The following is a 22,890-nucleotide window of genomic DNA, read 5'->3' as shown; positions in this document are numbered from 1 at the left end:
ACGGGTATATTGGCTTGAGGCCTACCATTATTATTATTATTATTATTTTTTTTTTTTTAAATAAGGGAAACGATGAGGAGGAGCAAGAGATAAAAAACAAGAAACCTGCATGGCTCATAGCTAAGAAAAAAAGAGTAGTCATTGCCATTCTTTTAATTGTCAACCACAAAAAATTCTGGAAGGTTCGAGATATACTTTTATGTTCATAATTTAAGTACCTGCCCATTTGATTTAGTCTTTAATTGGTTCTATGTGCCTGGGGAGTGGAAAAAAGAATTCTTTAAAGGCAGACTGATACCACAAAAAGGCTCGAGGAAAAAAAGTGCAACGGCAAACAGCCCAAGTCTTCCCTTATAGAATAACAAATGACTCAGAGCCCCGAAATTCCAGCAGAGGTTAATGAGCACCAGGGCAGCGAATTCTCTCTCCTCCAGCAATGCACACAGCATCTAGAGCTTGTACCCCACGGGGGTGAGCTCGGCACAGCCCCGGAGCGAGCGAGAACTCGGCCCTCCTCGGCAGCCCGGCAAACCACCTAGGGCAGGCGGAACCGGCAGACAGAGGGGACTTGGGGTTGCCAGCTTTCCTGGCGGTAAAAGTCCCAGTGAGGAGGCAATTATTTACTTCATTACTGTAACTACTCCCCTGTGGAAATCAATCCGTTTTCCCCTCTGAATAGCTGCTCAGGAACAGCCGGTCACAAGCTGCTGAGTTCTAAGCGCTGCCTGCACCTGGAACACACTGGGCAGAGCTATTGTTTCCTTTGGAAGCCCGAGCAGCTCATGTATGTGAGAGGTGACGTGGGACATCCCAGTGCCAGACACAGGAAAAACTTTCCTCTTATGGCAACCAATCTGAAGCCACTGCAAGGCCCTTTATTTGGAGAGGGAGACTGTGGGTGACTCAGACCTTTGTTTGCTTGGGGGAGGGGACAGTTATTCCACAAAAACTGCTCTGGGGCCATAGCCGTTACTTGGACAAGGTGGCTAATGCATGACAGGGTTTTAAAGCGACAAGTGGTCATTTAAAAGGAAGAGTGGTAGATGCATTCTTCCTACACTAAGAACAATCTTCTCCACAAGGCACCAGCAAACAAAAAACTCTGACATCTGGCCAGTGACTCTTTAAGCTCCCTTTGGCCCTTCCCTAGGTAAGTGTTCCCTTTTTTTTTTTTGACACACTCAGGAGTTTCCTTGTAGGAAAGAATGGCTCTTTGGGAACTTACACTCATACCTGGACGTTCCTTAACTATCTACGAATACAGTTTTCTAAAAATAGCCAAGGATGATTTAGAAATGAAGAAAGCAACAGAGAAAAGACTTATTAAGTAAATATCTACTGAGCATCTTTACACTTACAGAAACCTGTCAAAATTTTATCAGATCTTTCTTGCAGTATAGCCTTGCAACCAGGTTGGTTTTTTTCCTTAAGAGAGAAAAGTCATCTTTTCAGGAGCACTCAAAAGACCTTGCAGTTCCCCTAAATTTATGTTCTTTTCTTAAATTGTCTGCTTATAAATTATCTCCTTACCTAGACTACAACAGGAATGATATCTTTCATTTAACAACATTTCTTAATTCAATTTCATCCTGGAAAATAATGGCCTGGTTCTGATTTTTCAGATGCTGTTTGATGATGACCAATCAGAAAGCACTGTCAGGAGAGGGGGGAGGGCACTCATACATAGTTCCTAGGTGTGAAACACCTTCAGCTAGAAGTTCATTTCCTGAAACGGGTGATAATCACACCATCCTTGCCTGCCAATTTACCAGGGGTCTGATACAACAAATTCAGCCCTAGGACCTTGTGACTGAAATAGTGGGCTGATCTACCTAGGTGACCTAAGCTACTAGAAGTAAGATTTTTTGCACTAGGAAATAATCTAGGCTAACGGAAAATTTTAGGACTCCAAAATACATGAGTGAAACGGACATTTTCCAATACACTGTTTTTGTCTTTCCTTAAAGCACAACGGATCACATCTAGTGAGAGACCACACTGCAACAGGCAGTACTCATGTAGGAGTCAAACTCTCAGAAACTCTACCACTAACTGGTAACACCCAAGTCCAGCACAACACACGATTCTAGCACAAAAGACCGGTAGACTGTTATGTACTGAATGTTTGTGTCTCAACTGCCCCCCACCCCATACCCGTGGGCCAGATTCACATATGGAAGCCCTGACCTCCACTGAGGTGCTATCCGCAGGTGTAGTCTCTAGGGCGGTCCTAAGGATGGGGCCCTGACCTGGTGGCATTAGCGTCCTTACGAGGAAAGATACCAGAAAGCTCCCATGTGCGAGCTCTTGTTTGCACACTCTCTCTCCCCCCAAGTGAGCACAGAGGACTGCCCATGGGAGGACAGAGAGAGAAGGTGGCCTTCTGTAAGAGACCGGAAATAAAATTGGTCAGAACCTTGGTCTTCAACTTCCAGCCTCCAGAACTGTGCGAAAATATATTTCTGTTGTCTAAGCACCCCCGGCCTGGGGTATTTTGTTATGATGGCCTGGGCAGACAGGAGACCAGTGCACAACAGTAGCCAGCGGACCCGGAGGCTGACAATGTGTCTTGTCTCACGTGCATCATCAGTGCCAGGACAGCTGGGCGCGTACTGAGGTGCAGGCTCAAATTTCAGCTCTGTCACTTATCGGCATGTTGTTCAACTTCTGTAAAGCTCAATTTTCCTCATGTGTAAGACGGCTGTTTGGGGGGGATGAACTAAAATATTCTATCTGTTGTTATGATTTCCCGACCAAAAGAGAATACTTTATAACAATAAAAATTTTAAAAGCATGAGAACAGAACTGTACCATCTTCTTTGAAAATAGTTTTTACCATCTTGAAGCAAATTAAACAAATAACCAAGTGAGGAAGAAAGAACTGGATAACCCGTTCTAGAAACTTATCCTAAGGAAATAATCAGAGGTATAGTCAAAGATTTAGACACAAGGATATTCACCTGAAGCACAATTGAGGATACAAAACAAATGAAAGTACCTGATGTCCAAAAATAGTAAATAAGGGTACATCTAATACAGTATATTAGGCCAGTGTTATGTTTTCAGATTGCATGATATGGGAAAAATGTTCATGATGTTATGTTATGTAAAAACAAGATACAAAATTACATATAACAATATAATTTTGTTTTAACAAGTCTGCCTACTAAGACACCCTCCACTCACCCATCCGCCCATCTGTGATCCACTCTTAGAGAAGATGCTAGAATATGCCTATCTTTGGGTAGTGGGATCGTGAATAATTGTTTTCTTTATCCCTCTGTGAATTTTCCATGTATGATTCTGACTGGTTTTATTTTTTCACTTATAAATCAAAAGTTCAAGTTCAGAACTTAAAAGGTAATCGTCTTACAGAGCGTTACAGGCATGTCCTTTTCAGACCTCAACAGAGTAAACAGACCTGGGACACTTGCATTTTCCAAGTGTGGCTACCCAGTTATGACGGAGCCCGGGAAATCTTTTTATTATAATGTCTAATACAATGTTAAAAGTGACTAAAACGCACGCACGTGTGTGTGTGTGTGTGTGTGTGTGTGTGTGTGTAAAACTCATTATTCCCATATAGAAAGGAAATGAAAACACTAACTCAGAAAGGTATTTGCACTCCTGCGTTCACAGAACCACTATTCACCAAAGCCAAGATTGGCAACAACCTAAGTGTCCATCAATGGATGAATGGACAAAGAAGTCATATACGTATGTATCTATATATCCCTAATAATAATAATGAAGTATTATTCAGCCATGAAAAACCAAGGAGACCCTACCACTTAACACTAAGGATGGACCTTGAAGGCATTATAGTAGGTGAAATAAGTCAGAGCAAGACAATGCTATATGATCTCACTTAGATGTGGAATTGAAAAAAACCAAAAGAACAAAACCATACTCACAGAAACAGAGATAAGACTTGTGGTTACCAGAGGTGGAGGGGGGAGGGGGGCTTGGAGGAGGCGGGTCAAAAGGCATAAACTTGCAGCTGTAAGGTAAGTAGCAGAGGTGTGGTGCACAGCACAATGGCCACAGCTAATACTGCTGTAGGATAGACAGGAAAGTTTTAAGAGAGTATAAATCCTAAGAGTTCTCATGAAAAGGAGAGTTTTTTCTATTTTTTCTTTTCTTTTTGTTGCATCTGTATGAGAAGAGGCATGTCAGCTGACCCTACTGCGGCGATCGTTTACCAACACATGTAAATCAACCATCGTGTATACACCTTAAGCTTACACAGTGAGGCAGGCCTATTAGTTCCCAATAAAACTGGAAAGAAATGGATTCTTTTCAAAGAAACCCTTAAAAGAGAAAGATGGCCCCACAAGGTTTGTGCACCTGCCCCTCGATGGTCTCTGTGTCATCTGGGGCTCTCAGCTACTGCTCGGAGTTGGGTGACTGTCTCAAAAAGGGGGTGTTTTTTGCAGGAGCCCCAAACCAATGTTTCAGTGCAGACTCCCTAAGGGATTTTACTGACACTTTTAAAGACTTCTGGGAGAAAGGGAGAGGTGAAATCTCTGTGATGGACAGTATCTGCCAGCAACTGCGAGCAGAAATGAATGAACAATACATGCATTTATGAAGCATCTTTTAGAAGACAAAAAACGGGCGGCCCAGTGAATGAGTAGGAAGTAACAGGAACCACAAAGGAGCCACAGCTCTGACAGCTTTGTGTGTGTGCACTTACTGATGGGCCACCAAAAAAGAGGTCCTAGGGAGGGAAGAGGGCACAAGCGTTTTTGCTGACATAAACGAAATGGTCCACAAAGAAGACCAGGGGATGTCTCTGGCCTGGCTAAGTGCCAGGGTAGCACTGCTCTTCCTACAAATGCAAATACACCATCTAGCTACTGTCTTTATCTTTCACAAAATCATTCATTTCCTGTCTGTTTCCTAGTTACGGGAACAATCACAAGCTTTAAAAATAGCTTGCCCTATATACCACAGCAGACAGTGCCCAATCTGTGTTTCAGGCCTGATGCCCTCACAGATAAGCTTTTAGCAGGCTGCATTTTAATTTTTTCAAGGGAATTAGATCTTACAAATAAGTGAATTATGTTGTCCCAATTTATGGCTAAATTTCTAGGTGAGAACACAGAAGCTGATGAGGTTATTGGACATTCTAGGCAATCACCGGCAGAGAAAATACACTGTCCGCAGGAAGTGGCCTCGTCCTCAGAGACAGGGACTGTAACTCACAGTCAGCAGCTCACACCTGCTCGCGCAGCCTCGCCTCAAGCTGCCTTGTCTATGGTTTAGCTTAGACACGTGATCTAACTTCTGAATCGGCTCTACCTCCAGAGATCCTGGTTTCTGAAAATGGCACTTACCCTCCCAATCACCTAGGCTCAAAATACTGTTAGGAGTCTGGACATCTTTTTCCTGGACCATAATACTCTATCAATTTTAGCTGCACAATCTCATTCATACCATCCCCTCTTCTATAGTTCCTTGAGCGCTAACAGTCCTGGCCTTCAACATGTCCTCTCTGGACACCTGCTCTAAGCTTCCACTGTCCCTGTCCCCATCAAATGCAGGCTATGTACCTTCCAGGATGATTTCTGAAGCACAGTATGGATTTGGCCTAGAGAAAAAGCCTACATTCTTGGGCTTGACATTTAAAGCTAAGCTACTGGTCCTTATTTCATACAACTCCCCTTCACATGTGCTTTTCCTCACACACACACTGAGCTACTGCTCTTTTATGCACCTAAGCTTTCCTGACATCTGCTTGCTCAGACTCTTCCCTCCACCCAGATGCCATCCACCCCTATTCCATCCCATCCCTCAATTCCCAGCTCTGACAGTTAACCTGGACTGTCCTGGTCAAACTAGCTAAAAGCAACCCCCCCTAACTTTTTCCAGTTGTGCAGCATTTTGATTTAGGTATCTAAGGGAACAATTACATTTTATCGATGTATTCAGCACCTGGTACCTTGTCTTTAGCCATGCATCGTGTCTCTTCTGCTAGACTATGAACATGGAGGCAGAATTCATGTGAGTTATCTTTTCATTAACTCAAGAGGCTTAAAAGATAGGAAACAAATAATATCGAGTATTTACAGTATGCTCACAATCTCATACACATTACCTCAATTAATCCTCACAAGAGTCTCACAAGAATTGGTGTTCTCATTTTACGAAGAACAGAGGTTCAAAGAAGTTAGTCACCCTGCCTAAGTTCACACGGCTAGGAAAATACCGAGTCTACTTAGAACATACTCCAACACCTATGTTCCAAGATCTGCCCATTAATACGATCCTCTGGACATCACTTGATGCTCAGTATATAAAACGCGTATTAGAAGTGAAATAAGGGGCGCCTGGGTGGCTCAGTTGGTTAAGCATCTGACTCTTGGTTTTGGCTCAGGTCATGATCTTGTGGTTAATGAGTTCAAGCCCCACACTGGGCTCTGCACTGACAGTGTAGAGGCTGCTTGGGATTCTCTCTCTCCTCTCCCTCTCTGCCCCTGCTGTGTTCTCTCTCTCTTAGAATAAATAAACTTAAAAAAAAAAAAGTTAAGTAAGCATCCATCAAATGACAGAAGCGGTCATCTTCTATATATTAAAAGCCAACTTCATTCAGCACACAAGGATAAACATACCTCATTTAAACATATTCAAACAAGACAAAGAAAATGCTGGTCCAAAAAAGGTGGCCCATTATTTTGCAGCTACAGTGCATGCAGCAGAAAAGAGGTAATAATAACACACATGGAAGCTCAACACAGTAATTATATTTCTGTTTTCAGAATTACAATTTGTAAAAAAAAAAAAAAAAAAAAAAAAAAAAAATCCCATACCTATGAGGGATCTAGAAACCTGAAGAGGGAAGGGACTGCTTAAGGAAAGAGAAAGAAGGATTTTGGAAAGTACATATAAGGTCCAACAAGTTACGCAACAGCCATAACAGTAAGACCGCAATGAGAGCCAAGTTCAGCCTAGATATTTTTCTCCCATTTCTGCAAAAAAACAACACTCCTGAGTGACTTGAGGAAATGACAAAGGTCACCAAAGCCAAAGTACAACACTTGGGGATGAAACTGAAGTCCCAGTCCAACTGCGAGCTCAGAGTCTCTCAAACACGTTCGTACCTTTGGTGTGTCAACACATTCTTCTTCCATGAAGGCTGCTTCTGCCTGACAGCTGGACGCTGGGAATGAAAAGGCCTCCACGTTGGATGCGGGAGGGAGGAGGGCAGACCGCATCAGCCGCACGTTTGGGGAGTGCACGGTCACCGGGAGCCCCACAGTTTGGGCCTGAAAATATGGCAAGAGCAGTTTGGGAACATTAATACTTTCTATACAAATATACGAGATTCTTGGAATAAGATAACTCTTCCTGGTACAACGAAAGAATAAGTAGTTGGAACCCCAGAAAAAATTTGATGAAACGTGTACGTGGTACAGGTACTGATTTGAAGCAGTCTCAGGGAATTGTTCTACACATTTCATTCCTGTTCCACAGGGAGGTGCCTATCACACAGATGACAAGGAAGCTGGTCTCTGTACAGAAGCTAAGAATGCTCTGTTTCTTAACTCAGCAAACATAGGTGGTCTATGTCCTCAATGCATCACTATGCAAAAATTATAAAGAGAGAAGCCCCTGTGTCTAGGAGCTCAAAACCAAACCAGGGGTAGGTACACACCCACACACCCGCACACCCGCACACCCACACACGCTGGTGGGGTGAGATGGTTATGTATTTCCTGACAAGGGTATGCGTGCAGAGGAAGAAAAGAGAAGTGGCAGCTACTTGGTGGTGACAGGAGTGTCCTCCTTCCAAGGAGATGCGCGGCCTGAACACAGCCTGTTGGCCCAGTGGAAGGAGAGATGCTTCTTGCTGAGCAGCTTATCTTCCGAAAGTCAACCTACTATAGAAAGCTCTGGATGGCTTTAAGCCCATTTTCATGTCTCCTCTGTTAAGAACTCCAAGTAAACAAGCACGATGAACTCTTCTTTCAGAACGTCATACAACAGAGAATCTTGCTTCTTCTTTTTTTTATTATTTTTTTTTTATTTTAGAGAGAGAGACACACACACACATAATCTTAGGCAAATTCCACACTCAGCACGGAGCCCGACACGGGGCTCTCTATCCCATGACCCTGAGGTGAAATCAACAGTTGGACTCTGAACCGACTGAGCCCCCAGAGAACCCAGGTGCCCCCAGAGAATCTTTCTTTATGACAATTGGCACGAATTGATTTTAAAGATGAAACTACTGGATAATCCTACCCTCCCATCTCTTTAAAATTAGCAGAATAATTTTTTTGAAGACTTTTGAATGTAACAGACACTGCCAAACAGTTAAGGAAACAATCATCACATTAGTGTCCAAAAGGCAGAGGAACAACCCTTTTCTCTGCTATACACTTGAAGGGACTTAGGGTGATGAGTTTTAACTTCAAACAAATAAAAAGAACAACATGGTGTAATTTTAGCTTCTCTCTTCCAGAGGCCTGGGTTTGATTCCTTGCTCCATTCCTCACTAACTGTGTGAACATTATCAGGTTACCTAACCTCTCTAAATCCTATTTCCTTCACCTGTATAAGAGGGCACAATTGCTATTTCACAGTAACATCAGGAGTGTAAAAGGTAACATGTAAGGTCTTTCAGTCAGTAATGTCAATTCCGCCTTTCTCCTTCCTTTGAAAGTTTTTTTTTTCTTTTTAAATGCTTATTTATTCTTGAGAGAGAGAGAGAGAGAGAGAGAGAGAGAGAGAGAGAGAGAAAGCACAAACAGAGGAGGGGCAGAGAGGAGGGAGACACAGTATCTGTAGCAGGCTCCAGGCTCTGAGCTGATAGTTCATAAATGATAGCTCAGAGCCTGCCATGGGGCTCAAACCCACGAACTGTGAGATCATGACCTGAGCCAAAGTCAGACTCTTAACTGAATGAGCCACCCAGGCGCCCCTCCTTCCTTCTAAAGTTGTAAAATGGTTACAAGAATCTAATACAACAATTAGCCTGCAAATAAATACCGTTTTGTTCTCAAATATTATTTAATGTTTCTCTGTTAAAATTTTAGGTTGATGGTTTTTGACGAAATATACCTTATATTTAATATACTTTGAACATATTTAGAATATGCTTTACATTTGGTTCGTTCCAACATTAACATCATTAGATATGCTGCATGAGACAAAGAATAAAATAGCAACAATAGCAGGGACGCCTGGGTGGCTCAGTCAGTTAAGTGTCCAACTTCAGCTCAGGTCATGATCTCACAGCTTGTGGGTTCAATCCCCACGTCGGGCTCTGTGCTGTGGATTCTGTGTCTCCCTCTGTCTCTGCCTCTCTCTCACTTGCACCTTGCCTCTATCTCAAAAAATAAACATTAAAAAAAAAATAGCAATAGCAAAGTGTTGGTAAAAAGAGAAAAAAAAAACCCCAAAAACAAACAAAAAACATTGTAAACTGTCCTGAGCATGATAAAGAGAACAGCTTTTCTAACGTCATCAGTCCTCATGCTTATATCCCAGGCCACTCTTGAGGCTAAACAAGTTTTTTTCCCTTTCAAAGATTAGTCATTTTAAATTAATTTTTTTTCCGGCCCCATGTCACAATATAAAATGTATACTTCCTAATAAAAATATTTCATGCACTCTTCTTACTCTACTCATCATTTTTTCGGTCAAAGGCTAAAGCTGAACGTTAATTTCTATTTCCCAAATTTCTTAGGTTGCTCCTCGCGTATGAAAGTAGTCTAAGCTATTAGGGCAAAGCATTACCTAAATGATATGGGGCTGGAAATGGGTACTAACACGATAACCAGGATGTCCTGTTCCTTCTCAGTCACCGCCTCTTAGGAGCTGTGACTTTTTAAATGGCAGGATCATGCTGCGCCAGACCAAGTGTAACACATTTTCCGGCACAACTTTCACGTCCAACCTGGATTACAGCAGCCTACCGTGGACTTGGTGTGGACGGACGAAACACACATTTTTGTGTGACTACCAATCACAGGAAATAGGATGGTAGGTTTTAGCGGCCTACTTTTTAGGATTCTTGCAATCATTGAGGGGATTAAATAGATCTTTCTGGAACAAGGTAGGGTGTAACTATTCAAATGGCATGCTCGGCACTGTAGACTAAAGAATGTGTCATTATAATAAATAGATGGATGACTAATGTCCCAGGGAGGCAGACGTTACCAGTTTCTCCAAGAGTGGCAACAGACAATGATCATGTCCGACTAACTGTAATGACTTTTTAGACCTTATGTTTATGGTCTTGATTCTCGTGATTTTGTGCTCTTTTAGGACCATTAAAATGAAAATCATGTTTTCTCCTATGGGAAAATCTTTACTGCTCCAATAGGAATGTGCCAGTTATGGACAGACTGTGTGTCCTGTCCACACTCCCACACCTCCAGTTCCCCCCTCCCCCTCCCCAATCCATATGTTAAAGCCCTAACCCCCAACACAACTGCATTTGGACAGAGAGCCTTTCAGGGGGTAATTAAAGTTACATGAGGTCCTAAGGGTGGGCTCTGAATCCGAAAGGACTCCTGTCCCTCTAAGATGAGGAGGAGACACCAGGGATCTCTCTCTCTCTGCATCTGCAGAACATAAGCTGTGTGAGGGAGGGCACACAGAGAAAGCGGCTGAGAGTTCTCATCAGAAATCAACCCTGATGGCACCTTGACCTTGGACTTGTGGCCTCCAGCACTGTGAGAAAATAAATTTTGGCTGTTTAAGCCCCTCAGCCTATGGTACTTTGTTACGGTGGCCCTGGCCAACTACAGGATGCCTTTCCTTACAGTTGTGGAGGGCAGCCTCTAATCAGTAAGCAGAGGAGTACTAGGATGAGTGTTTCATTCTCGTCTACTTACAGTTGATAGAAACCTGGAGCAAAGGACTAGTAGTTAGGACTCGTGAGAGAAAGGCAGGACACGTATTGTCTCCAAATTGTTGCCTGTCGTCAACTAGATGTTAACATCTCTTGCAGAGTATATGGCAAATATAAGTACTCCAAATCATTTTTAAGATAGGAATCTCACTGTTTCCCAAGTAGTAATAATGGGTACTTTATCACTATACCATTAATTCTTTACGGGCAGGGACTGTTTCCTGGCACAGAAGAAGTACTCTATCTGCTGAACTGAGCTGCAGGTAGAAGTTAACTAATTATTATCTTTGTAGCAAACTTATGCAGTAGGTGCTGCTATTTCCAGTTTATATTTCAGGGCACTGCAGGATATGGAACCCAAGGTCTGTGTGATTCCACGGCTCGTGCAATCTCTGCATGGGATCATGTTGTTTCCTTAATTTCTTATCGTTTCACCAACTACAACTGATTTCTCACTTCTTTATTTTAAAAAGAAAATTTTTTTTAATGTTAAATTTTGAGAGAGAGAGAGACAAGAGTGGGGGAGGAACAGAGAGAGAGGGAGACACAGAATCCGAAGCAGGCTCCAGCTGTCAGCACAGAGCCCAAAGTGGGGCTCGAACTCATGAGCTTTGAGATCATGACCTGAGCTCAAGTTGGATGCTTAATCACCTGAGCCACCCAGGTGCCCTGATTTGCCACTTCTGTAAAACAATACAACAAAGAATTAAAGGGAGAAGCCTCTACTAAAACTTTGAGCCCAGGGAAATCTATTTTTTTTTTTTTTTTTTTTAACAAGTTCAACAAACCATGAGAATGTGAAATCTCCTAGGGAAGGGAGCATCTTCTTGAGCCCAGTGCCTGCTGCTTAGCATCCAGAAGGCACTCTGGACAAGCCTACTGAATGAACACTGAAGACTTCTACTTCAATTAGATACATTTTTAAGTCTCAGTAAGTAGCTTTCTATGACAATTTGGGTCAGTGCTTAAAATGAAAGTAACTCATGTGGTGCTTGGTAATAAAAAAATTATCAAACATAAGAAGCTACGTTATAGATCTGAACTCTCAGCCAAATCAGACATAACTTGAGCTCTCCCAGGGAATCTTCTTTAAGCTTCGGTAAGAAAGGTGATCATGTGCAGTAATACGCACGTGCTCAGGGTCAATCATTTACGTAACCCCATCCCCTGGCCTGTGTACTGTGAGCAAGAATGAAGAGACCTGGGAGGGAAAGCCTGCCACAGCTTTGGGGGGGGGCTTTCCTGCTTCCTACCCTGCTCCCTGTCAGCATTTCCCAGAGGGGAGGGGTTACCACTACACCTCACTGTTACTCCCCCAGCTTAGGAATTTTCATTGTATCCCCCTCCTGTCTTGAAAGCAATACCATTCAACTCTGGAACTTTGAAGGATTCCAAGCGCTCAGAGAGAATCTGACCCAATATTTGGAACTCTGTCCATACGTGACATTAGTATCAATATTCACTAAAGTATGTATAACAGTGTATATACCATTTGCCTACTAAGATCAAGATGATCTTAGTTTTGTTAGGTCCTCCCGCCTCACATGTTCTGTAGAAGCCAATGCAAAATTGTACTAAATTCTGTAAACTTTGTTACACTGCCAAACAAGAAATATATGGCCAGAACTTCTGCTCCTACTTGTCCTCTGAACAAAGCAGGCACTCACAGAAGCCAACGGGAATCCTGGTAGATCATCTGAATGAACCATTCCTCTCCTCAGCCTCTATGTGGCTGATTTCCCAGCTCCCTTTAGCCTCGGCCTCTATCCTGGGATCCAGATCTTCTTCCTCTCAAGCAATGGAGTCCGGAGTCCGTGCCACCCGTGACTCTCCCAGCCTCGTGCTTAAGAAAGGGATCATTTCCAAGTCATGGCTGTTCCTTCCTCCCTAACATTTATTACCTTATAAAATAAACATTTACGGAACACGCTCTAAGTGTTGCACAATTATCAACTAATTTAAACATCAGAACATTCTATGATTACTCCGTTTTATAGATTTGGAAACTAAGGCACAGAAAGACCTTGAGTAACCTTCTGAAGGTCAGGTAGCAGGAGGTGGCCCAGTCTGGGCTTGCTCCATAACGACTGCTTTAACCACCGTGTTACGGTGCCTCTGCAAACCACAGCCGAGGGCGTCCAGTGCCCCCACCAGCAGGTCTTAGGTCAAGCCTGCGGTATTTACTACTCGTCTCCCAACTGCTCTCTCCAAAGTTCTTCTCTTCCCTGTCCAATCTTTCCTTCCCAATGATGTCACTGATTAATAGATTAAACCCGGGATATGATTTTATCACTTTCCTGCTGAAGTCTCCCACCGTTCCTCCTAATTTCCTGAACTGTAAGTAAACTCTTTACCTTGGCATTGGAAGCCCTTCACAGCACGGCTCCAACTTTTTCATTTCCCTGGTATGCTTCGGTTCCGGTGGGCTACTCGGAGCCTACCCTGCCCTTGCACACTTGAGTACTTGTGCTCGAGCTGCTTCTGCGGCCTCCATACCAGGCCTCCCACTATCACTACCGCCCCTGCCCCCACCTCCACATCCCCGAGGATTCCAGATCCGTCAAAATGCTGTCTCTCCCACGAAGCCTTTCCATTCATAAGTGTCACTTTCTCCTCTGCCCTTAGTTCTCGTCCTGCATTTATCTCTTTCTGTTTCGAATGATGGTTATTTATGATGTTGTCTTACTTTGCTTTTATACTGTAAGGTCTCTGAGGCCATGCCTGGGTTTCGTACATCCTATCCCCTATCGTACCTAATAATAGGAGCCTGCACGCAATGAATCTGCAATAAAGATCTGTCACATGGAATCAACTATATAGGCCCATTACATTAATTCTCACAATAAGTCAGTGATTAAAAAAATGAGAAGTCTCTTAAAGCAACTGAAATAAAATTAATCCTTAGAAATAGGAAGATGTTAAAGCATTTGAGAATCTAATAATGACAGGCACAAACTTTACAGAAAAACAGGGTCGAGGATAAATCCTAACCCTTTGTTGTACTACAAGATGAAAAATGTGTCAAATATATGAATAGGCACCTGAGAGATGAGACCACTGGCTAATATGGTGTTACCTTGGCAACTGTTTGTTCAGCCACGGTACTGGGCCGACGCTGGCGGGCATCCAGTCTCTGCTCCACAGGAAAGCTGCTCCTGTGTGATTTCAGACGCTCCACCAACAAGTAATAAATGGCAGCAAAGTGGTTATAGCTCTTGTTCTGTAAAGACTGAAAGAGAAAGCAAGTGTTGAAGTCAAAGAAGCATGAAAACCAATCCAATGATCTACATCTTTCTGAAAAAGGAGGGAAGAAACCATGTGTTCTTAAACACAATGAACAGTGTGTCTCAAAATAAAAGCTGTTCCAGAATTTAAAATGAGGGGTGCCTGGGTGGCTCAGTTGGTTAAGCGTCCAACTTTGGCTCAGGTCATGATCTCGCAGTTTGTGGGTTCCAGCCCCATGTTGGGATCTGTGCTGACAGCTCAGAGCCTGGAGCCTGCTTCGGATTCTGTGTCTCCCTCTCTCTCTGCCCCTCCCCTGCTCATGCTCTCTTTCTCTTTCTCTCTCAAAAATAAATAAAAATTAAAAAAAAATTAAAATGAAAGAGAGTTTCTCATATTGATTACATAAAGGGTGATACTTTTAAGTGACTTGCCCTTCTACATTCACAGGCTCCATTTATTTCTCTGCATTCAGAAAAAAATACCACCACTTTCTCACGTAGCAAGTCTGCAATGGGGTTGTGCGGTTCCGTCTCCTAGCTGTAACTATGGTGTAAAGTCAGTTAGCAACCTGAGCTCAGAGGCTCTAATTCCTTAACTTCAACACAAGTCCAAACTATTGCAAACTCTGAAGTGAATGATTAAAGTCTTTGGGGAAATTCCTGGTGATTATTTTGGGCTGGAGAGTAACATTTGGATGGGAGATTGAGAGACACTGTGTCTCCGTTGTTAGGTAATTTTTTCCCCTTGTTTTTGCAGTCCCACCCTCTTGAAAGCTTGAAAATAAAGTTGCTTCCCAATTTTTCACACCCCTCGCCGGCCAGCTTCCCCAGGACACTAACGGATGGAGGAACAACAGCTCCCTTGCTTCTCACCCCGCCCGACAGCCAGCGGGGGCGCTGTGCAGGGCACCTCAGACACAGAGCACCCCTGACAAAAATCACAGGCCTGTGGGACTGCACTTGCAGCTGCCATTCGAAATGTACCTCATGGACAAGGACACAAACACATCGCTGAGCACATGATGAGCCGGGCAGGAAAGCCAGTCTGGTTTTGCTTAATGGCAGCACGGTTTGGAGCACTTGATATTCATAAGAAGCATTTTGTGTTCTTTCTTGCTGTGCTTCCTCCATAAAAGCACTGTTTTTTCCTGTTGTGCAGGTAATAAAAATGTATTTCCCTATGGATACGCTACCTACTAAAGGGCAGAAATCAAAGGGATGAGGAACTTCCAAGATTCATGACTCTCTCGGTTCTATGACCCAAAGAACTTCCAATTCTGGAATCCACCTGTTTTTGCCTTCTCAGTTTCTCCAGTTCACAACCTAAATCCTGAACCTGATTCCTACTCTTGTGGTTTTCTGTTCAGCCCTCAGCCTTGTTCCCTATCTGTATGTATATTTATTCTCCATAGAAAGTAGCTTATGACTTGGATAAAACTCTACCCTTCATCTTACAAGAAATTTTCTACTTTGTTAAGTTCCCATCTTTGTCTTTTTTCAAACCTACATAAACTACCTCTTGATTTTTTGGCAGATGGGGCAAAGGGAGGAATTTATATATTGAATAAAGAAGCAAACATGAAATAGCCTGATTATAATCCTCAGGGAAAGCTGGACACGCCGAGGTGATGGGAATGGTCATGCTCTAACACCAGGATGGTGGGTGTGGGCACAAGCTTTCACGTTACTGAGCACAGAAGAATCCTAAAATATCTTCAGTCAGATCTCTCATCACTTTACCTCAATGGTTTTCTGCTGATCTATTCCAAGGCTGTGCATCAATCGCAGAACCTGCTCATTAAATTCCCCAATGGATGGCTCATTTTCTTGCCCTTGTGGATAGAGAACAGGTCTCTGAACAGGAACTTCTACAAGCATCCATTTATGCTCCTTGATTTGAGCTATGGTTAGCCGTTTGGACGGGTCTAGGACCAACATCCTTCGAATAAGGTGCTCACAATCTATGGAAACACAATGTTACAAAAGTCACGTAAATCATCTTGTACTTCAGGGTATCGGCTTCAGTCATGTGACTTTGTACAACAGCATTAATCTCTGTATCCTCCACAGTGCCCACTGGAAAGCAGAAGTTCAAATGAATACGTGAAAGCCAGTTGTATTTGTCAGGTTCACGTGGTGAGTGTTGACACAGAAGTAACCATCTCGTGAATGAATACTTAAGAAAAACAGGAGGGTGTAGGGCTGTCCGACTCCGTGCTAAATGAACCCTTCCATCGTATTTCTCAACTGAAAAGATTTAGAGATGGACTTAGATTCTGCTGAGGACAAAAACAAGCCTTCTTCCTAGAACGAGCACATAAATGGATCCTGAGCCCCTTCTGAGGCTGATACATTAAGGGTGAGTGAGTGAGGCGAGAGCTCTCTGGCGGACTGTTGATCTCCTCTCCCCGACGGTGTAGCTGAGAGAAACGCACGTGAAGCGTTATTTACCTGTGATTACATTTCAGAAACGGCACTGCTGTGACTCAGGCAGCAGCTAATTCTCAGAGCCGACACCATGCTCTCTACCAGCCACGTGACCGGCCTTATACCCTTCACTAGGCGCCAGACACCCCGCAAGGTGCTTTACAGAGATTAATTCAATTAATCTTCACAAGGCTCTTACAAGGAACCACTGTTGTTTCCATTTTAAAGACCGAGGAAGCACAGACAGGTGACATCACTTGTCGATGTCAGACCGCCAGTAAGTGGTGGACTCGGGATTAAAACCAGGCAGTCTGGCTCCAAGGTCTGTGCTCTTAAGTATCGGAGCTTCGCTTCTACCATGAGTAGGAGTGACAGAGTTCAGGATGGTCACCCAAAGCTATGGAGTAAAGGGAACTGCGGCAACAACCCAGTCGGCTGCATGCAACCTGCCAGCCCAAGATGGGGAGGGGTCAGGGCAACTCCTCTCAATTCAAGAGCTTTGCCAGTTTTTAATTCAATTAAAAAACTCAATTTTTCAACTTTTCACCGAAAGATACGGGCAAATGTACTTCATACTCAGAGCGAAATAGTTGTGACTCTGTCTACAAAGTGCTTCTCTGAGTCTAAAATAAACCTGGGACATTTATAGACCCAGAGCACATGCGAAGACGTGCTGTTCTTAACCTGGAAAACTTTCCGTTTTCAGTCGCAAGTAGGAAGGCTGGAGCGTCGCTCACCTACATGGAGGGGGCAGCTTATTTCTGTGGCTTCTGAAGTGACGCAGTCACCTTGTAAGGCACCAAACTCTCAGAACAAGAGAGGCCTTTCCCAGGCATTTCACTCAGAGCACAAAGTTTGGAGAGCACATTTCTGAGAGGAACACGTTTGTTACCTTCGGACATGAAATAGGGAATCCGGAATCTTCCTTCTAAAACTCTCTGCCTCAAAATTGGAAGAGTTGGTCCATCAAAAGGCAGAGCTCCACAGACAAGGACGTAAAGAACCACTCCCATGCTCTAGGAAAGAAGACAGCGCAGTCACTTTTCCTCTGAGAACTTTAAACACTCTTTGTTTTCCTAAACATCCCCAGGGCCCTTAAGATCATTTGGGCTGAAAAATTCCTGTTTGGATTTACTACTGTCTCAATTTGAAAAGAAAAAAAAAAAGAAAAATCGAAAACTCGGACTACTGCAATAAAATATCCTAAAACAAATACTCAAAGATCTGAATTTAATTTCTTTTGATTACTACTTAAAATTATTGCTGATATTAAAGTAATAACATCTGCCCCTAGAAATTCTTTCCTAGAATCAAATTCAAAATGCTCGAATTACAGTCCAGTGGGTGGGGAAAGTATGAACTACGGCCTATGTGTTAGGTACCAAGAGCTTCGGCGATGGGCCTAAGTACCAAGGGTCATTGTCACAGATGCACTGAACACGGCAAAGCAAACAAGTACCCAGATATCCAGCTGTGGTCCTTCATACTGCTGCCCTTCAAAGACTTCGGGGGCCGCATAAGGAGGGCTGCCACACCATGTTGCCAGCAGTTCACCACTTTTAAAGAAATTTCCAAAACCGAAATCTATTGGGATGGAAATAAATGTTACTTTCATCTGTGTTCTCAAACTATACTGAGTTTCTTGTAACAAATTTTACAATATGCTGTATCAACGATAGCACTACTGTTCGCTCTGTGAGGAACAGCATTGATCTTGTGATGTGTCCTCAGCACGGAGCACAGTGACTAGCAAATATCAAGTATTCAATAAATATTTGTGGAATGAACGAATGTATAAATCTATCAAGTTTTTTTCTCCAAGACAATGAGTGAGAGGCTGGAAAAAGACTTTAGGTCATGTATTTTTAAGGCCGAAAGAAAATCCATTGGTGTGGACAACCAACTTGAATTAGAAAATCTTAGAATTTCAATTACTCCATGATTAAGAACTCTTTATCTCCTTTTTTTTTTAAGTTAAAGTTTTTTTCAGTAAGTTCTATGCTCAGCATGGGGCTTGAACTCATGACCCCGAGATCAAGAGTCACATGCTCAACCTCGAGCCAGCCAGGCGCCCCATGAGCTCTTTATCTTTTATAGTCTTTAAGGAAAGAAACAAATGAGTAAAAATTTAAGATCTTTACCTAAACACAACGGCTCCGTTACCCAAGGTAGCAAGATCTAGAACCTCTTAAGGCAACTGAGTCCCGTGTTTCTCAGGTCACAATTCTTTAAGAGTCAGCCCATACATTCTGATTTAAGCAGATGTGCATCTGAATAGCTCATTATCATGTGATGGCTCTCTGGCCCAGCCAGCCACAAGACACCTATCACTTACTCATTTACAGAATGAGCACCATTATACCTCAAAACAGTGAATGGCCTTCCCTTAAATAACATTAGTCATACTGAATCTATAGCTTTGTTACACAGCAGGCACTCTGGCAACACGACTCAGAAGCCTTCAATGTGCACGAAAAGACCAATTTCAGTGAGTTTCGGTATAAATGCAAGCTTGTGCCCTTTTGCTAAGCCTTCACATATCTCGTGTTCTTACTGCGGAAACAAATTCCTGTTATTTTGTAAGTTACAAGAATACTGTCTTATGTTGTGAGACTCCTGACCAGAGAACACTGCCTTAGTGACAGAAACTGGCTCTACTCCTGGCTGGTGTAGGGTGCTGCAGGGATAGTGAGCTTTAAAAGGTGTCCCCATGAGTACTGGATCAAATCTCCAGTTCCAGACTCACTGGCTGTGTGACTCTGTATCAATCTCTGTGAGCCTTGGTTTCCCCATCTGCAAAGTTGAAATAATAAACATCTGTAGTTGGCAGGTTTTTGTGAGGATCCGGTGACTTAACATCAACTCGCACTGTTCACACTTGGAGACCACGGCATATGTGAGTAACTGCAGGCGAAGCGTTCTCTTGGCTCACTGACATACAAACTTGTGGCAAGCAGTAGTGACAGTCAACAACAGTCACAAACCCCAACACCACAGCTTCACAGCAGAGCACAATCTCTCCAGTTAAGGAGAATGAGAGCAGATTTCCGGTTTTCCTGCTTTTCTAGCTTCAAGCCCCTTTGGTAGACGACTCAACTTCCCTGAACTTAAATTTCTTCATCTATAAATGTAGTGATAATCTACCTACCCAGACAGGATGCTGTGAGGATTAAATGAGATGAAACACGTAAAGTGCCTAGAGCATGGGAGATGTCAAAGGTCAGCTCCCTTCTCTTTTCGTGAAGCCATCATTACCAACTACCGCCTTTCAGAAACAAAGGTTCTGAGAAAATATACAGGAAGGACAGGGAAGTGGAGAGGACTCTGAGGGTTCCAAAGACAAGTGAGGGTGCACGTGGGGAAGAGCCTCAGGCACCGTCCAGACCTGGTGGAACACTGGCATCCAAGAGTACAAACCAGGCAGGGCGAACCTCTCCCTTCATCATGGGACCACAGTTCAGTCCTACACTCTGCTTTCCCAAAGGACCGTCAGAGAGGTCTTACCTTCTCAACTCCACCTCTATGACTAACTACTCATACCACATCATAACCCGTATGTCCTTATTGACGTAGGTTTCTAAGTTTCCAGAAAAGCTATACTCTCAAATGAGTCAAGGACTAGAAATTCCAGTAACATTTAAAGAGGAAAATGTTAACTTCACTCACGTATTAAAGCCCAAGAAGCTCCAGGATGTGTGTCTGGAGATCCTGAAATAGGTCCAGTAACTGTTGTACTTTAAACTTTAATCACAGGAGGAATTTTAGGCTCATGTAAGTTGAGGATACCCTTTGAATAGCGTTGTAAAGTTTTAACATCTCGAATAGTCACTATAGAACTTCAATCTGATGTTCCCTGGGCCCTGGTGGATTGTGTCCTCTCAGAGGAGTGACGGGGCCTGGTGGCCTGGCCTCCTTACTGCCTAGGCTCTCTCACTGGTACATTTCATAGGCAAGGCGAGAGCCAGAGCTGGGAAAGCATCACTGTGCCTATGGTAGCCCAGGCTCAACCACAGCTTTACACATTCAGGACAAAGAAAGTGTCTGTTAACTTCTAAGGAGAGTTGCACTAAACAGATGTTTACTTCAATTTCCTGTAGAGAAATGAGGAAAATAGAAACTTGAGCCTGGGGCAACATTAAAAGCAATGCCTAAAGACAATCAGGTTCACTAAAGCCATTATCGTAGCACATATGCAGATGTCTTCTATAACCTTGTCAAAACACTTAAACATGGTTTCTGCAATCATCTGAGGTACGGGTTCAGAAAGACTACGGAATCAGGAAGATTCAAATCAAATCCTGGGTCGTCCACTGAGTTGTGTGACGTTGGGCAAATTACTTAACCCAAGAGTCAGACGCTTAACTGACTGGGCCATCAAGGTGCTGCAGAAAATGGTTTCTTCTTCTTTTTTCTTTTTTAACATTTTTATTTATTTTTGAGAGACAGAAACAAAGCATGAGGAGGTGAGGGGCAGAGAGAGAGGGAGACACTGAATCCGAAGGAGGCTCTAGGCTCTGAGCTATCAGCACAGAGTCCAATGTGAGGCTTGAACCCATGAACCGTGAGATCATGACCCGAGCCAAAGTCGGACGCTCAACTGACTGAGCCACCCAGGCGCCCTGAAGATGGTTTCCTCTTAATAATCTTATGAGACATCCGTATTTTAGGAGAAAGTGAGGGTAGAAAGTCAACTACCTAGCGTTTACGTTGAAAAACGGTAATAGAAACGAAGTCTGACTACAGAGCCCTTGCTGTTAACCACCACCTTTATGTCCCTCCCTGGCACTGTAATATGTAGCTATTTTTGAGTAAGGTATTAATTGTCAGGTTTAAAGAAGTGGCAATAGAAAGGCACTTAAAAATAAAAGTCTTTTTACTTCTTCACAGGAACCTGACTAATTTGCTTCATTCACAGTCTGCAGCTTTCTGTCCAAATGCATCTAAGTGCAACGAGGGGTGAGGGAGAACGATGAGATACGAAAATGGCACGGCTGTGCAGGATTTGCTTATTGCCTTTTATTCAAATGGAATGGGTCAGTGTTTCATCACAGTAACCAAATTCATTCCTTCATTCAACATTTGAGTGCCTATATGTCAACTGCTGTGCAAACACTGAAGAGAGACTCCTGACAACAGAGAATAATAAAAGATCCCACATTATCGTCAGACTTTTGGAAACCATTGTGAAAACAGTAACTTGGGCATTCTTCTCTTTATGCTACCTCCAGTTCTGGGGTGGCTCTGGCTGGAATGGAAACACCTGTCTAGTTTTGTGTACTCTCTACCTCTGATCTGCAGGTTAGTACCAACAATGATGGCTGCTATGTCCTTCGGTTATTTTTTTTTTAATTAAAAAAATTTTTTTTTAAATGTTTATTTATTTTTGAGAGAGACAGAGACAGAATGTGAGTGGGTTGGGGCAGAGAGAGAGGGAGGCACAGAATCCGAAGCAGGCTCCAGGCTCTGAGTTGTCAATGCAGAGCCTGACACGGGGCTTGAACTCACAAGCTGTGAGATCATGACCTGAGCCGAAGTCGGACGCTCAACCAACTGAGCCACCCAGGGGCCCCTCCTTCAGACATTCTGACTCCTGTTTCTCCACCACAGAACTTAGGCCGTGGAATGCTGGATTCACATTGATATTATTTAACTTTCAACTCTAAAGTAATTTTAGATTTTCAGAAAAGATGCAACAATACAGTACAGGTCACATTTTATAGACTGTCCCTCAGTCTGGTTTGCCTGGTGTTTTCTCATGACTGGGTTCGGATTATGGATTTTGGGGCAGAACTTCAAGAGGTAGAGTGCTCTTCTCAGTGCATCGGATCAGGGGATGCATGGTAGCACGTCTAATTAGTGGTGGGATTATTAACCTTGATCTCTTAGGGTGCTTTCTGTTGGGTTTCCCTGTTATAAAGTTACTATTTGCCCCACTATAATTAATAAACTGAGCTTAACTGAGCCACGCAGGTGCCCCGCCTGGTAGATTTCACTGCAGCAATGACTACTGTAATGTTCTAATGGTGAGTTTTCATTTCCCTCATTTCTTCTACACTTATTAATTACAATTCTTCTTTAAGGAGGAGTTGTCCCTTCTTCCCCTTTTACTTATTCATTAAATCATTTATTATTTATAATATTATCATTGTATTTATCATGAACATTTATTTTTTGTATGTGTGTTATAATACTCTTGTTATTTATTTTGATGCTCAAATAGTTCTCGCTTTGGCCATGAGAAACTAATTCAGGTTGGTTTCTATATCCTTTCAACACGTCCCCATCTTTTTAAAATGTCATTTTATTTCAAGTATTTCCTTATCTCTGGCACCAGAAGATGTTTCAGGCTTCTTTTGTATTTTCCCTGCCTCCACT

The 22,890-nt window shown here is 43.0% G+C and overlaps 1 protein-coding gene across 1 annotated transcript in view; it reads right to left on the bottom strand.

The window, feature by feature from the left end:
* Positions 1-22,890, bottom strand: part of SIK2 (salt inducible kinase 2) — a 123,119-nt gene that overhangs the window by 9,867 nt on the left and 90,362 nt on the right. Inside the window, exons 5-9 of the mRNA XM_047070058.1 lie at positions 17,975-18,099; positions 17,408-17,531; positions 15,829-16,049; positions 13,941-14,093; positions 7,104-7,268 (exon numbers count right to left, since the gene is read on the bottom strand). Of these exons, the coding sequence (XP_046926014.1) occupies positions 7,104-7,268; positions 13,941-14,093; positions 15,829-16,049; positions 17,408-17,531; positions 17,975-18,099 (788 nt within the window). The remainder of the gene's footprint in view (positions 1-7,103; positions 7,269-13,940; positions 14,094-15,828; positions 16,050-17,407; positions 17,532-17,974; positions 18,100-22,890) is intronic.

Source organism: Lynx rufus, unplaced genomic scaffold, assembly GCF_022079265.1.
Source record: "Lynx rufus isolate CCGP_SWC_20201006 ecotype Redwood Valley unplaced genomic scaffold, mLynRuf1.p SCAF_9, whole genome shotgun sequence".
NCBI lineage: Eukaryota > Metazoa > Chordata > Mammalia > Carnivora > Felidae > Lynx > Lynx rufus.
This window is presented reverse-complemented; position numbering and strand designations above follow the sequence as displayed.